This window comes from Rissa tridactyla, chromosome 14 (genome assembly GCF_028500815.1).
Source record: "Rissa tridactyla isolate bRisTri1 chromosome 14, bRisTri1.patW.cur.20221130, whole genome shotgun sequence".
NCBI lineage: Eukaryota > Metazoa > Chordata > Aves > Charadriiformes > Laridae > Rissa > Rissa tridactyla.
The window spans coordinates 3,080,209-3,097,358 of record NC_071479.1 but is presented as its reverse complement, the minus strand read 5'-3'; the positions used below and the strand labels follow the sequence as shown (position 1 = coordinate 3,097,358).

General features: G+C 43.1%; 1 protein-coding gene across 5 annotated transcripts in view; it reads right to left on the bottom strand.

Annotated features, from left to right (window-relative positions):
- SEC16A (SEC16 homolog A, endoplasmic reticulum export factor) overlaps window positions 1-14,575 on the bottom strand; it is a 30,679-nt gene extending 16,104 nt beyond the window's left edge. For 2 of the 5 annotated variants that reach the window (XM_054221138.1, XM_054221141.1), the window contains exons 1-6: window positions 14,298-14,575; window positions 6,339-10,220; window positions 5,624-5,769; window positions 2,527-2,612; window positions 1,462-1,597; window positions 507-705 (exon numbers count right to left, since the gene is read on the bottom strand). In XM_054221138.1, coding sequence (XP_054077113.1) covers window positions 507-705; window positions 1,462-1,597; window positions 2,527-2,612; window positions 5,624-5,769; window positions 6,339-10,145 — 4,374 coding nt within the window. In that variant the 5' untranslated portion in view covers window positions 10,146-10,220; window positions 14,298-14,575. The remainder of the gene's footprint in view (window positions 1-506; window positions 706-1,461; window positions 1,598-2,526; window positions 2,613-5,623; window positions 5,770-6,338; window positions 10,221-14,297) is intronic. The other 3 variants (XM_054221140.1, XM_054221139.1, XM_054221142.1) reach the window with 2 other exon arrangements.
- Window positions 14,576-17,150: the final 2,575 nt, after the last annotated feature.

Sequence of the window (17,150 nt, the reverse complement as noted above, 5' to 3'; positions counted from 1 at the left end):
AAATATTCTGTATTTTTCAGGTATTTGTACTTATGGCATAAGTAGATGACTAGTCAGTTAGATTCGTGTTTTGCTTTTAAAATCAAAATAGCATCATACAAATATGGAGTTAGTCTTTTAAGAGATCCCAAGTTCAGTAATAGCATTCATGCTTGTGATGAGAAAAATGACCTAGCACTGAAAGCCAGACACATTATCAAATACAGCGAAGCACAATAAGGGCAAAGTTCTCACAAACAGCAAATGGATTCAGTAGAGGAAATTTTCCATTTCTGTGTGTCTGGCAACTTGCACAGCTGAGTGATGATTTTGGTTAAAGTTCTCAACAACTGTGATAAATATTAAGTTCAAAACTATATTACAAAACAGCCTTAACTTACAGAATAGAAGTTTTCAAAACACGTATTCCCCAAGCTAAACCCAGAAATATTTCCATATTTCACCCACCCCAACATAAAGACCCAACTCAGCTGAAAGAATCCTTGATGTGACCATTTGAAACTCACTTGTTGAGAGCGAGAGCTGAAACTACTTTGGTGACTGTGAACACTGCGGGAGCTACGGAGACTATGACCAGAATGTTCACTGTGGACACTGCGTCTATCAAATTCATCACCATAAGGATCTCTATGGGGTTCAGATTCATCATCAAAACTTCCAGTAAAACGAGGATCATATCTCCAGTTATCTTCGTATCGGTCATGTCTGAAGAAGAAACATACAAGCAAAAATGAACAAAGCCACCCATATCCTTGAGGGAAGTGACTTCACTGCATACCTGTCAAGAAAAAAACTGCACCTAACTTCAGAATGGCTTTTGGATTATTTCCTAGGTTGAGGTTTTTATTACAGTAAACAAACTGACATTTCTTCAAGAAGTTCATCCAGAGTATCAAGATCAAAACCAACATCATACTCTGTCTGTTCCAGGAAAAACCACAGAATGTTCACCTGATTTGAAAACAAGTCATACTGCCTAAATCCTTTTCTTAAGGGTGACGTGACAGCTCATCTGTTTTTCCTCAACGACCTATGTTAAAGCCACAGAAAGGACCAGCAACATCCATGTGTAATCCTGCATTTTAATGGTCTGTTACAGGATGCATCTGCTTTCCTAAAGAACATTGAGAGGATTTTACTTAGAAAGCTGCAGGACACCCTGAAATTCTGATGCCTGATACAACTACCACAACAGTTCATAAATTTTGAAGGCTTTGGGGCAGATCTTCAGGCAAATAGTATTTCTGTTAGTGCACAAGCAAAGCTTCAGCCTTTGTCTTAACACTCACTGCCATAACTTGATTTTCTGGCTATGGGGGGCTCAGCCCTGTAGAAACCAATACCAGATTCTCCACCTTCACTCAGACACACACCCGTTCTCTGATAGTCACCAGCATCCAGGTCCCATGCTGGCCTAGATCTGGAAAGAGCACTGAGAGGACACGGGTCAAATGGACAAACCTGTTGCCATATGGATATGCTTCTCTCTTCTGGTAAGGGTTGTGTTCACCATCATACCAATACCTCTGATCATAACTTCTAGGATCTCTGTATCTGGGGTCATATGCTGATGAGTAACGTTCCCAGCGACTTGGATCTTTGGAAAATAAAAAGAAATGGTGTAGGTATTGGAAGCCGCTATCTATAACCTTTTTCTACTCCTTTCTTTTTAATTACAGGCTGATTTGGTCCTGAAGCATACAGCAAAAAAAAAATGTACTTAAAACTACATAAATACACCTACTTATTTTGACTTTAAAAAAACCAAACAAAAACCAAATCACTTTCACACCTTTCAGAGTATTATAGTTAGCTAGATACTCTTGAAGGGATAGTGTTTACCATCAGACAGACAGATCTTTTCTAACAACTTTAAAACTTGATCACAACATGATAATAACAAATATTAACAGAATCTTTGTGATCAGTCTTCAGAGCATCATGCTAGATGTCTCAGGATGTGGACAGACGTTGCTTAAAATCCCACCAGGAACTATACAAGCAATTATCTTCAGATTACCACCACCAGTACGTCTCTGTGAGCATTCAGATAATTATGGACAAAACCAAATTCTAGTCCTGAGTCAATTTCTGTTTATACCCACCTAAAATTTACTTTAGAAGCCTGTCTGCATGTTACCCACCAAGGATACACCCCAGTGACTGACAGGCTCGCAACACATTGAAGAAAACTATTCTGTAGACTTACAAGGGTGTGCTTTCACAATGGAAAGGCAAATTGAAGGCTGGGAGTGAGGAAAAAAACCAGTTTCTTTTCTATTTACTACTTCTACTGAATAAAAAACATACAGGAAGGATGGCATGGTATTAAGAACTGAAGTAGGCCCAAAGATCAATTTTCATCAAGTATAACTTTATTCTTGCTGGTTGTGGAAAGGATATCAATGTTATTAATATGGAAAAATATAGTAATTCTCTGATCTTGAAGTTCCTCTTCCACATAAATCTTTGTTTAAACCTGCAATTTTCTACAGAAAAACTCAAGAGTTTGTTTTGACACCTTACCTCCATAATCATATGAGTTTGGGTAATAGCCTGGATAATAATCACTCCATCCACTTTTTGTATAATAATCTTCAGTATACCCTTGCCTGAAAGAAAGCATGCAGGTATAGTTATTATTCCTCCTTTGACTTCTTCTAAAGTCAGCACGAGATATGAAGAACGATATGCCACAAGGTAGAGTTTCATATTTAAAATAATGCATTTACAGGAAATCAAGGAATTGTAAAATTAAGACTCTACAAACCAATGTATCATTAAGTTGCTGTGTGCCATAGAAAGCTGACAGCCCTTACTTTACAACAATTTAGTGATTTTTGTAAACTGCATCAGTGATAAGCTTAATTACTTATAGACGATTTATCACAAAAACTACTGCTATAATTAGCATCCTTTGAGCTGTCTCAACTGAGAAGTCAGTAACTTAACAAGTAATGAAATAATTGCTCCCTCTACTTTAATGGTGTTTTGTTATACATCTTATGGTGATGAAAAGAGGACTATGGTCTGGAGAAGAGGTCATGAAAACGGGTCAGGACATGAACTAGCACTCTCCTAGTTAGTTCTGAACAGAATGTTTCAGCCTCCGGGGCTGCCATTACGGCGTCTGTCACCAGTGTTAAATATAGCCAGAAAAGAAACAAAACCAAAGTGCACTACACCTTTCTTTGGGTACCTGGCCAAAGAACTCAATACTGTATCACCTTGTTCAACTTGGAGCTGATGCCAGCATGTTGCTGGCAAGCGCACAGAATACTAACATTGTAGGGCCAGCACTACCCTAATCTCAATGCCTTTTTTTTTTTTTCCCTTTCTGCACTCAGGCTGTTTCTCAATATCAGTTTTTCAGTAGATGCAGCAATGTTTTGAGTGTTAGCACATCCTTACATTTAATACTTCAGTGAATAAATGAAATAGCATTGAGATGCAATTGTAACACAGCACATCACTACTCAACTAATTTGAGGCATCTTCTAGGTTATTAGCCTTCTCAACAGGCTTGGATGGACAGCAGCATGTAGGAAAGGCTTGTTTTTCATTACAGCAAATAGAGAAGCCCAAATAGAAGAAAAAACTCATTTACAGACCCCGTGTTAGAATACCGATTGTCCAAATGAACAGAACAAGCAAGAGAACCTAACTAAAACCAACACATCAAAGTAAGAGTCAGTGCATATATATACAAAAGATAATTAGAATACTTTTGATGGAAAAAGAAAGATCTGGCCATTACTTGAAGAAATCATGAACCTTTATTATATGCCATTTTTAGGACACCAGCCCTCAATTTCTGAAAAAAAGCTAGAAGATGAATGCTAGATTAAAAAGGTAGTGTCTACATATATGTATGTACACATATATGTATATACATGTGTTTATATCTACACATGTGTATAAAACTCACAAACACACATATGCATACATACACGCACAGGAGGTAAAGACATTTAATGCCAATGTGGAATAATGGGAACTTTCATGTTCCTCTACAACTGATCGTGCAAACTCCAAAGTGGCCAAGCAAGTCAAGCGATGCTCCTCCCTGGAACGTGTGGGAAGTTTGCTAACACAGCACCTACCTCTGCAGAGGAGGAGATTTGATCTTATCAGATCAGGTTTATCCACCCAACCAGTCTTCTCAGTCTCCTTCAGAAAAATATTCCCCTCCCCAAACAGAGTTTACAAAGCTGCATCATCAACACTGGTACATCGAGGGAATTTCAGACATGCTATCACACTGACTTTGCTACTCTCATGCTCTGCTGCCCTGCAGTACCGTACCTCAGCCTACATCCAACTGCACTGCCACAGCTACTCGTAACAGGTTTTGATCTGCCCAATGCCACCTATAGGAATTTCAACCTCTTATGAAAATAGTACCTAAGAAGAGTACACACCAAGAAGTGCTACTAGAGGTTGTTATCTCATCACAAGATCTCACAGTGATCTCACTTAGATTCATTTAAGATGATGATAAAAGTTATCACATGCACCTACAGCCATTGTTTTGTACTCCTCCAGGCCAATATACACCTCCTATAATCTTCTAGAGGTGGTAAGCAAAATGTTATGTTTTTAATTTGAAGACTGCTCCACGAGCGAACTACCAACAAAACCAGACAAATACTGCAAAGGGTTTCATCATTTCCAGACAGATAACTTGTTATTCTCTCTCGGAAACCTGCAAACCCACCCACCAGATAATGCAACAGTAACATTTTGTCATTAATTTGAAGTTCAAACAAATCACTATGCAATAACCATCAAAAAGCAGTCATCACTGGAAGGTAATTTGCTGCTTCTTGCTTGAGAGATAATAGAGATTTCATTTCTGCTTTTTATTTAATATTTGCAAGTAGCACCTGAACACATTGTTTCCCTCTCTCAAATTTTTTAATTTCATATAATCAGAAAGACCAAGGCTTTCAAGTTTTCCTAATCATGTGCTACCTGCATCAAAACCTGTTGTGAAGTCAGCAGGTGAAATGTGCCCACATAGCACCACAGATCACAGTTTTGGAGTTTTGTGAGAAAGCTTATCCACACAGCTGAAGTAATCATCAGACAGATGAATACTGACACAGAACAAGGACGTGCTCACTTGATTCACCATCTCTGCCTTCTGAACATCTGAAACATCGTCTATCAATAGGCCACACGTATTGCTACGCTTGCAAGCCAAATCCCTGACCAATGTGCAAAAGCACCATTAATTAAGAGAACTAGGGGCCACTGCTTCAGTGCTAGACAGAAACGAAACTACTATTGATTAACAAACCCACGGCCTGCTCTTTCACAGCACACGTGAAAAAGAGCTAACCTCAGCACCGACTCCATCGCAGTGACATCCTGCCTGGCAGAAATGCCAACAACCACCCAGAGAACTGAATGAAAGGAGTAATAAAGCTTTGTTAACAGAAAAGACTGCGGAATTGTATCCTTTTCAGACATTACATTTGATACCATCTGTTCCTATGGCAGCACACAATGAGTTTTTGAACTTCCTCACTGCAGCTTATGCTATAAAACTTCAACAGGCATCATTACACTCATTGTTTCGGGATGTACCAGATCTTTACTCAATTTAGGAATTGCATACCTAGAAGAAGGCCTGTCAGAGCAGTGACTAGCTCTGGAACTAGGACGTTCAGGCTCAGAATACCGATAGCTCCCAGGCTCCATATAAGCAGTGCCGGTGCTATCATAGTGTCTGTACCGTGGGTCATACTGTCCGTAGCTATCCTCCTAGAAAAGAGATTGACATGTAAGGTAAGAGGCTTCCCACCTCTAAGAATAAACCTTTAAAACCAAACAAATCACCATACGCACAACTGTGATACCTGGAGAGATACAGATCAATAGACTACGGTACAGCTTTCAATATCTGTTATGGCAAGTTATATTCAAGTCCATTAATATCCTAAACTTAAGAAAAAAGATTACATCTGGACTAAGGGCAGTTCAACCACTATTCTGGCCACTCTGCTGAACTGTCAATAATTCAGGCAGCAGATGGGAACCAAATTTGAAGACCTGGACAGCTAAAACAGTTGTAACTGCCAACTTTTTCCAAAGAAGCAAATAAATTCCTATCAGCTGATACCTCTGCCAACTGGAACTGGTATCAGCAGCTACTTTAAGCTTTAATAATCTTTGTAAGTTTTGTTACTCCTATCTGGATTTTCCCTACAATTAAATACTTAACATGAATGCTATAATGAACGTTGATCATGACAACTGTTTAAACTCCTAATTCAAAGGTGAAAATTACTAACACATTCTGAGGGTAGAGGAAGGGGAAAATAAAAACTTACCATGTAATAAAGATGTGCTGCTGTTCTGGGGTCTGCAGGAGGATAAGGTGGAGGATATGGAGGCTGGTAAGCATCGTAAGGATGTCTATAGTAGTAGTAAGGGTTCTGGGGTGGACCAAAGGCATCCTGAGGAGTCTGAGGCAAGGACGGACGCTGCAGGTCTTGTTGCACATTTGGCGTGACTGACTGACTGGTGGCAGTAGAAGGGGCTGTGGAAGTTGAAGCACCCGATGGCTGTCCAGACACTGGCTGCTTATCAGGACTCGTCTGATCGTACCTTGCTGTCAACTGCACTGAACTTGCCTCTTGGGGACCCACAGGTGGAGGATGGTTACTCAGCACCTGCTTCTCATGCTGCTGTGATGCCTGCATGGCTTTAGTCCCTGTGGCAATCTGGTAGTTTGAAGGAACTGAGGACTGCCCAGATGATGTTGGTTGCTGCATTTGAGCTGCTTGTATTTGTGGTTGAGGTGGCAATGCTCCCTGTACAGCCCTGTCTGAGACAGCCTGATGCTGTACATCTTTTGTCACCTGTTGATAGAAATGTTGTTCGTCATGCACCTCAGGACCCACCTGACCAGCACTACCAGCTGACTGTTGAGGATATACTGGACCACCAGAAAGTGACTGATTATGCACCTGTACAGAATTACTTGCACTGCTTTTCTCCAACATCCGTGATACTGTAAAGTCAAGCACTCCAGCAGCTTCTTCTTTGCTATTTGAATGATTTGTAGAATTATTAGCCTGTACTACAGAATTAACAGGGGGTACCAGTGCACTTGCACTTCCACTGGGGAGATTCATCCCAGGAGAAACGGATGAGTTAGACCCTGGCTTGCTAGCAAATTCAGGCACAAAACTTTCCATATTAACATTCTTTTGCCCTTCTGGGGCCAAATTAAGCGGAGTTTTCATAAGCAAGTTTGCAGGCTGATTAGAAGCAGTATCAGAGGAATTAACAGGGCTTTGTAATGAATTATGTTTTAACAGATTAGTATTTGGAAGTGCATTAACTAACAGAGATCCAACTTGCATCACAGGTAATGGCATGTTTTCCCCAGAAATGATCCCACCAGCATGTGAAGTATGGGGACCCATTGCAGGCTTGTCCCCAACCCCAGAGTCCTTCATTGGCTGATTGTTTTCATTGCTGCTTAGCTGATTAGACAGAGAAATAGAAAAATTAATTGGCTGAGCCAAGTTATAGCTTTGATTAGGCTGAGCAATCAGGATAGGCTGATTTTGCAAAGACTCTGTAGGTGGAGAAGACAACAAACTTGCATAACCAGAACTTGCCTGAGACTGAAGTGCCTCCTCTTCTCCCATTTTGGGAGGATTCTCAAGATTTTCAGAAGATATATTTCCATCTTGGGAAAGATGCACAGCAATAGTCCCTGGTTTACTTGGCTGCTGATTAGACAGGCCTTCTTCTGGTGGCTGAATGACTTCTACAGTTTGTTTGGCAGGTACATACACTGCAGGAGCAGCAGGAGCCAGAAGAACATTTCCCCCAAAATTAGGTAACTCATTATGCGCCCACAGAGTTGTTGCTGGGCTATCACACTTCTTAACTGCTCCCTGAGCTCTTGTTGAGGACCTTCTCTCAGATACTGATTGTATGTTTTCCATAAGAGGTCCAGAGTGCAACATATTTCCAGCTTCACCAGTTACTGCAAGAGGCAGTGGGTGTACCTGAGGCATGAAAATAGTTTCCAGATTATCTGGCGGCTGTTCAAGATTGCCTGGAGAAGCAGCCGGTACAGTTGTATTCTTGATATTCTTTTGGTTTGAGTGGTTCTCTCTTAATTCAACCACCATCTTTGCTTGGTCAATCTCTGCAGGTTTTATACCAACTCCATGGGACCTCACAGGTTCAAAAGAACTATTTGCACTTGTCTGAAATACTCCTGTGGGCTTAGGAGGACTTGGAGTTGGAGGTTGGGACAGATTACCATGGTAGTTCTTGCCCAGGTTTAGCTCACTTGAATCGCCCCCCAAAGGAGAGGAGTCAATCTGTTTAAAGAAGCTAGCAGAAGATTCTTCTTCAGGCTTCCCACTTTCTTGCTGAATAAACGTACCAACTTGCTCTTGAGGTCTTGCTGAGCTAGAAGCGCTCCTATGGCTAATGTTGCTATAGTTTGAAGATACACTATCTGGTCGGACGGGATGAGGTAATGAATCAGGTGCCTCCAAATTTGGTCCTCCTTCAGCATGGCTCACAAGAGCATTCTTTGGAAGCATCTGACCTGGAAAGGATCCATATCTGTACAAATCAGGACCAGCAGCAGGGGATGAAGCGTTGATGTTCTGTGGTTCACTCGGCAGAACTTCTTGATTTTGAATGCACTCCAGGTTCTCAACATTTTCATACTGTGACCCACCATTCCCAGACGTGTCACCTATATGTGCCTTGTCATCACTAACAAACATAGAGTGCTTAGCAGCCTGTGGCTCCTGCTGACTTACAATTTTAGGAAAGTACTGGACGTCCATTCCTTTTTGTACCATCTCATTGGCTGAACCTGTACCAAACTGTGCCTGAGAGAGAACATTAGCTGCAACTCGCTGAGGATGCACTGGCTGGGGATACGAGGATGCCGAATTTGGCTGATAAGCATCAAACTCTGTTTTCTCAACTATGTAATTTTTTTCAGATGACAGTATTTCTTCATTTTCTGTCTCATCCCCTTTGAAAAACATGGAGAGAGTTCCTGAATCTCTATCTGTGGGAATAGGTCTATTTGATGTTTCAGACATATCTGGAGACTGTTTTTTGGGGTTATTTTCCTGAGCTGTGGGAACGATGAAACTGGAGTCTTGCAATGGTGGCTGTGAGTAAAACTGTTCCTGGTATGGCTGATTTAACCAAGTATTAGGCATTTCTGTATTCTGCCTAAACACATTTCCAGGCTGGATGCTGTTCACATGATGACTGCTATTTGCAGAGCCATTTTTCCCATTCTTTTCACAACCAACAGCTAAAGGCGCTTGCATGATATTTTGTGGAATACCTTGGTGTACAGGACCCTGCTGTAAATTTGCCTGTGGAGGAGGATGAGAAGAACTAACAGAAGACTGAGAAATGTTATGAACGTCAAGCTGAGAAGATGGCTCAGGATAGGGCACAAAATTTCGAACTGGAGACTGCAGGTTACCTTGAACAGGCCTCCACTGAGACACAGGCTGCTGAGGAGGTGGAGGGAAGAGTGTTGTTGCAGTGGGTCCTGAAGAAACATCATTTGGATCTCTACTAACATCTTGTCTACCTCCAGGTTTGTTTGATGCAGACACCATTCCAGGATGCGCACTGAAAGAATTTTCAACTGCTGCTCCTGTATTATAATGCAATGGTACTGCAGGCCCACGGAGTCCAAGGTCTGCATTCGGATTCACTTCTGCAGTACTATTTATAACATAACCTGGGGACAGTGAAGGAACTGGAACATTAGAAAATGTACTGGTATTTATTCCTGGTTGAGATACAGGAGCTGATAAAGACGTATGCAGTCCATGAGGACTGTCCCCTGCACGTGACGGTGAAGTATGCATAACAGCTGGCTGTGGAAACACCGCTGGGGAAGAGCTTTGCATAACCAATGCATTGCCCTTGGATGGATTATCTAAAGGAGAACCCTGTGGAGTCTGTCTGCCAAATGCAAAAGGGTCTGTCACAGGCTGCACCGGGGCAGCTGTTGCATTTGCTCGCTTACTGAGCGAGCTGTTTCTCCAGTATGCATTCCGAGCAATGCCTGCAGGAGGTGGAGCTGCTGCTCCTGCTGGAAGAGTCTGTGGAGGCTGCTGCATGATGGCCTTCTAGCAGGGTCAGATGCCAGATGAAAAACTAGTAGTGGATGCTGTAGATGGATTCCTTCTTCCACCCTGATAAGGCAAAAAAGACGGCAAGTCAATTTCCTTTCTCATGATACATGCAGTACCTAAGCAATTTTTATTTTACAAACAAAATTACTCAAAGAACTTGAAGTGGAAAATGTCTGTTCTCCAGAATGCATAAGAAATTTGCATATAACATTGTATTTCTAAATCCAAGTCCAGTATTAATGAAGCATAATGCTGTGTGGTAACAATGCACATTATTTAACTGTATTAACAAATAGTTTCAAGTAAGAATAACTGAACACAGTTCAGTCCTGTACAAATGTTAAAATCTCAGACTGTTAAAGCACCCATGGCTGCACACTGTTACATCTAGCTCAGCACACTGCTACATTTCCCAACATTTGTTTTAAGCAGAAGTATGCATCACAGACAAGACACAGCAGCAGCCAGCCTATACAGAACCTGCAAGCACTATGGCAAGCTCAACTCAATTGTAAAGAGTCAAGAAATTATTATCTAACTCTAATTCAGTTAGAGATGATCTTCAGCTCCGTTGCACTGTTCCTCAATGTGAATGGAGCCTTTTACAGGTAAGATGAGAAGCGAGCATCTCAAGAAAGAACTCATCAGATGTTATTCCCCTCAACAGAATGCAGTCCATTTTTGTTTTAATAAAGAAAACACTGTGTAGGACAGTAGTGTTATTTAGAGAAAGGCAACTAGGTTTTCATCACAAATATTCTCTCTTCTAGATGAATGCTGCATAATAGTAAAACTGCATGTAAGAATATAAATGACAAACCAACTCCATCCACCTATTAATCAATGTTCTCACTTTAACACTAGTGGGACACTGGCACACTATCAGACAGAAATACAGACAAGCTGTATTTCAGGGGGGAAACAGTAATCACAGAAGTATTCCAACATTGCCAGCAAGAATTCCAAACAATTCCAGTTAGGAATTTGGTATAGAGGAAGTTCAGTAAATTAATCTGGGGAGGAGGGAAGCTGACAAAACTAGACTTCTTCAGTACTTGTCCAGTTCAGCTCAGTGAAGCTTTAGCAACACGTTGATAGTCTTGTTTTCTAACAGTACACAACAAATACGGTTTATATCACGTAAAGTGAAGTACCCACAGCAATTGTTTCATACCAGATGCGCTTCTGTTTATAGAAGACAGACAAAAGCTGTGCAATTTTTAGTTGCTTGGGTTTTTGTTTTGTTTTTTAAGACTCAGCATCTTCTCAGTAAGAGTAATAAAAAGGGAAGCCAGAAAAGTCAGATGTTTGTAATAAAGCCAAAATTTTAATAATTATAGGGAAGTTCAAATGCATAACACTTCTGGTTAACAAAAATACATATTGAGTGAACGCTGTGTAACTACATGCATTTCATAAAGATTTATAAATAAAAAAATCCAAAAAAAGCATACTGACTGATACCACAGCATGATCTATACAGACTTTATCGGACATCAGTACAATTTACCCTACGGAAAAGTCTCTTCTACTCATCCCTGCAGAACCCAACAGTCCTATGTATAATCCAGGTCCCTCTTTCACAGGGCCTAAAGTACCAGGTAAGAGAGACAATTTCACAATTTTTTCCCCCATGCCCATATATTTCCTACCCATATCTTAAGTTAAGATTTTGTAAATTTGTAAAAATTTGTGTTTTGTTAAAACAGGAAAGACGACCAGAAATTAAATTCAACAGAAAAGCATTACATAGAACGCTTCATTAGTTTCATGCATTACTTGAATTTGTCTTCAACATTCTTTTTAAAAACACAGCTGCCTGTTGAATTCCTATCAAGGAATACTTAAAAAAAAGCTTTTAGTGCTTGGCAATCTTTTCTCCTAATATGATACCAAGGTGAAGGTTTTCCAGCTGGCCAGGCTTACTGCCAGCCATGTTACCAGGAAACCCTGCCTTAACACCCACCTCAGTTTCTACATGCTTAAGAAACCCCATGCTGTTCTGGGCATCCCCATTTATTTTTCATCATGTTCTTTACTGGATTAACCTAAATGCAAAAACTCCTCTCTTCTCTCCAAATAAACTAGTGTTTTTATGCAACATACTGTGAAACAGGGAGGAAGAAAGCTAATTAAATCATCTGCCAAGACAGTTACCTCCTGGAAAGCACTAACTTAAGTGAACAAAACATTGATATCTATCTCAGAGTTCTGTTCTTAATAGAAAAGTTGTTTCTGAGCACAAAAGCCAACTTTTGCTTTTACAACTTAAATACCCACTTCCAAACTTCTAATGTGGACTTCACTCTTTCAAGTCTCTTATCAGATGTACACAAAGAAAAAAATCCTATTACTTTACTACATTTTTGTCACAACCAGTACCAGTAATTACCTAATTAAAATAAGTGTAGAGTTCTACCTTAAAGTGCTGGCTTGCCATTCCTATAAAAAGATCTCTAATGCTGTATTACAGAAGTTCAATACGAGGGTATCAGATTCCTTACAGAAGGAAAGTTAATATTAACAGACCGCACACAGTAGTAAAACGCATGCAAGATTTGAAGAATTAAGTCCAAATAAAATGAATGTGCCCATGTCAGGTAATTTAAACAGAAGATATCAACTTGGTGATACTGAACTTCCCTGCCCCCAATCCAGTATTAACAGAAACGCTGATTTTAAGAAATTTATACATGAGAAATAACTATGTAAGTTGAGAGCAATCCATCTCTGCTTTATCTAGTTTGGAAATTCTTAACTTTCAGCAGGTTTATTAGTAGATAATGCAGAGCAGCCTGCTAAACATTAGTCACCAGAAATAACAATTGCAGAAGGTGTTCCCAGACATGCCAAGAAAATGTTACTAAAGGGGGGGGGGGGGGAAGATTAAAACTACCCTCTAGACAAGACCAGCAATAAATTTCACCTGACGAGCTCTATAAGCATGATTAGTTTTAAACTCCTCTCTGAAAATTTATCTGCATGAAGGAATAATTTATTTGGGGGGAATTAATTTAATCCTATCTCCAAGGGACATAAGCTAAGTAAATTACTCTTAAACAAGAATAAGTATGCCCACGTTACAGAATACTAATATTAATACTCATGTGCATCTACATATATATACACACACATTTGCACACACCTGTGCATGTACCAAAAAATAAATAACATGTTCACATACATAGATTCCTAACGACGAGAACAAAGTGAATAAAAAAACCCCACTGCAATCCCAAAGACAAGAACAGCTGGAAAATAAGGTTTGCAGCTTTGAAAACCAGTATTTGGGACACAAGTTTTTCAGATTTTTTTTTTCTATGTAGACAGCTGCATATCCGCACACACGTGGATGACAATCAGACTGAACACACTCCACATCTTTAGTACTGCCGATAGCTTCCTACCGGCTCTCTCATAAATGGCAACTATAGTTACAAATGTTATTCAGCAAAAAGAGCTCTTTACAAATCAAAAGCACAGAGTTTAATATGACTTATAGACAGGGGCAGCATAAAACATTCCTACTTGTTTTGCTAAAGAGACTGACCAACAGGCCATCGCACCAGCAGGTCCTGAACACTTTCACCGTACTCCTGAGTCAGCACCAGTTGCTGCTCCAATAAAGCACAGACCTATGACACCTGACAACTCGAAAAAACCAACCCTGACTGGCGAGAAGTATTGTGTCTCGTCAAAGGAAATACACGATACCGAAACGCCAGGCGATACTTTTGACCACAGGATCTCTTTTTCTCTCCCCCCCGCCCCGCCCTCCCCACCGCACGAAATCTTACTGACAACACCCGCAGCGTGCGCGCCCAGCCCCCCGCCGCACCGCAGCCGACCCAGAACAGCCCAAGCCCCACCGGAGAAGCCGTCCCGGCAGCACCGCCCCACCGGCCGCGGAGCCCTTCCACCACTCAGCCCAACCGGTGGCAGGGGTCACCTCGCGGGCCGGCCAGCGACCCGCCGCCTCCCTGCCCCGCGGCCCACCCGCGCTGAGGCACGGCGGCGCCGGGGCAGCGCCAGCCCCAGGGCCCACAGCCCAGGCCCCAGCACTCCACCCGCGATCCCCCAGCCTTCTGACTGTCCCCGGCCCAGAGTCCCGCTTCCCTCAGCCACCCCTCACGGTACCTGGCAGCCCCTCCCGGGCAGACGGAGGTCCCTCAGCAGCGGGCGCCGCCTCCCCTCACGGCCGCAGCACCGGCCACCGCCATCTTGGAACATCCGGCTGGGAGTTCCGCCGCCGCCGCCGACGTGTCACGCCGCGCCGCGCGATGACGCCACGGCCGCGCGCGCTTGTTTGTGTTTCTCTCCCGCCGGGTCCCCCCGCCCTTCCGCCTTCCTTTAAAGGGAAAAGGGGGAAGGCAGAAGTGTCGGAGGGTAAAAAAAAACAACCACTAAGGGCGGAAGCGGCCTCGACAGTGCGGGGCTGGCAGCGCCACAGTGTAGCGCAGGCGCAGTACGGCTGCAGCCTTAGGCGTCGCTGGTTCGAGTCCCGGCTTGGGCGGCTGCGGCTTCGGGGGCTCCCGCCGGTTCGAGTCCCGGCTGAGGCAGTTCCAGGCGCGGCCGGTCTTCACGACCCGCCGGCTGCCCCCTCGGGTGCGGGCCTGCCGAGGGGGACCCTTCTCCCTGGGGGGCACCTACGGTTTTAGGGCCCTGTCCGCCACGGGCCTCGCTCCGACCGGCCGGGGTTTGGTGGAGCGCGGCCTCGGGGGGTACCCGTTCCCCTCGGGCGGTACCCGTTCCCCTCGGGCAACCGCCGTGCTTCTTACCGGCAGTTCCGAGCCCCCGGGTTTGGCGGAGCGGGTGCAGTGGCGAAAGCGGCCGCCAGGGCGGGACAGAGGGCCGCGGGCCCCCGGCCGGCCTCGCCTTGGGCCTGTTTCTGTCATGGCGGGAGCTGAGGGCAGAGGGGCCGGGCACCCCTCGACCGGACCCCGCCGCGGGGTTCCCGTCCCGCCGGTCCGTGAGGGCTTAGTTTGTGAAAGGATTTGAATCATGTGAAGGGATATTAATTGTGTGAAGGGATGTTAATCACGCGAACGTGTGGAACGCTGGCATACAAGCGTCCAAAAGCTGCAGCCTGGGTTCAGCCCTCCGCACGCAGCTGTCCCTGGGATGCATTAAATCCAAGGCTTATAAAATCACTTCTCCAGAGAAGCATGTGTTCCTGTGGTTGTTTGTTTTGGGTGGTTTTTTTTTAGACAAGATCACAGCATATCAAACAGTTACGTGCAAGTCTCAAGGTTTTCCCCCACTGCTCTGTGTTCCGGCTCTGCTTTGAGGGTCTCTTTCACACAAACATGAAGCTTTTAAGGAGAATTGATGCCCAAATGCGAGGAGGAGGTGTCTCGCTTACCGGGGTTTGTACCCAGGCGGTGGCCGTGCCGATGTTGTCACGCTCTGCACCCAACAACAAGCCTTGGACGGGAAAATACAAATGACCTAAACAAACATCTTAATCAAGGGTCATTATCAGCGCAGTCTGCACACTTGGTCATTAATGTCCTCAAAGCCCAGCCCGAGCACGGGAAGCAGCACATTGATGCTGGTGTGGGAACCAGAGGCAGCGCTGTGATTTTTAAAGTGCTTTTCATCTCCCTCTTGTGTAGGAACATTCTTATAAACCAGCTTGTCAAATACAATTTCCCTGCACAGACGTGCACCATTGTAGATAAAGCTCTGGTCCTCCTTTGATATTTCCCCCAACAGGTGTAATCTGTGGAAACATGATTTTAATTAGCCTGATTGGCTTTTAAAAAATACATATGTATTCTGTAAATACTATCAACAGCTTATAGCTTTGTATTTACGTTATGTATCTAACACTTTTCATATACACTTATACATAGACAACGCGAACACTAATGATGGGATCTCACCTTTGCTGATCTTCTGATAAGTACGTGATCCTAAAGAATTATCATGTTAAGACAATCGATCCCTTTTTACCCTGAAGTTTCTAACTGATTTGCTGAACTCAACAAGTGCAGCCAGTTCTGGATTTGGGAGTGACCCATTACAAATAAAAGGCTTTTATTTGTAATGGGTCACTCCCAAATCCAGAACTCAGCCTTCAGGTTGCAGGCAGCCATAAACACAGCCCTGCCCCAGGAACACGCTATTAAAAAGATAATTCTCTGGGTTTGGAAACAGGGAAAATGGCTAAAGGAGAGTTTCACTTATGAGTATCTGTATCCTGTATCAGGTTAGCCAACTCCGACAGGCTGAGCTTTATTTATTTACTCATTTAGTTGTCGTGATTATTCAGACTACCCCAGCCACGTTAACCCTTGTGTAATTTGGGAGAGGCTTCACCTGAGATGAATTTGGCTCCTTTTGTACATTCTTAAGGGGGTGATTCCAGCTGCAGTAACAGTTTGGCAATCAGGGTTCAAGCAGCTGGTAGCAACTTTCTGAGCAAACAGGGATAGCCTGGAGGTAAAAGCAATACAGAGTAGCAATTTCTAAATGTCCCATCTAATTGAGCAGGAATAATGAAAACAAAGAATAAAAAAACCAAGCCCTCCAGCATGTAAACAAATAGTTCAGATGCACCGATTCTTCATAGCATCAACATACTTGCCATCGGAATAACTCGGTGCTAATCTTGTTTCACGCAAACATTTCTGAACCCTTCCCTTGGCATGGGATGCAATTTTAGTGCTTCTCAGCCTTTTTCACCTGGAATGCTAAACCAGCTGTGACCCATTCATCCCTCAGCATCTTCTGTTGACATGAGAGCTTGAAATTCAGCTCCCAGCATCCTCACCAACATGAGGTAAAGATGGGCTTGTGGTTGCAAACCGTGGGTTGGTTGGAGGGGGCTGGGGGAAGTCAAATCCTTCTGGATAGAGAGCTGGTGGGAAAGCCGTATATGTGGAGAGAGGGTTTGAAACGGGCCGTATTTCTCATTTCACTTTGCCTTGATCCCACCTGGGGATCCGTGACCCCACGATCACCTCATGTACCTGCTCAGGAAAGCAG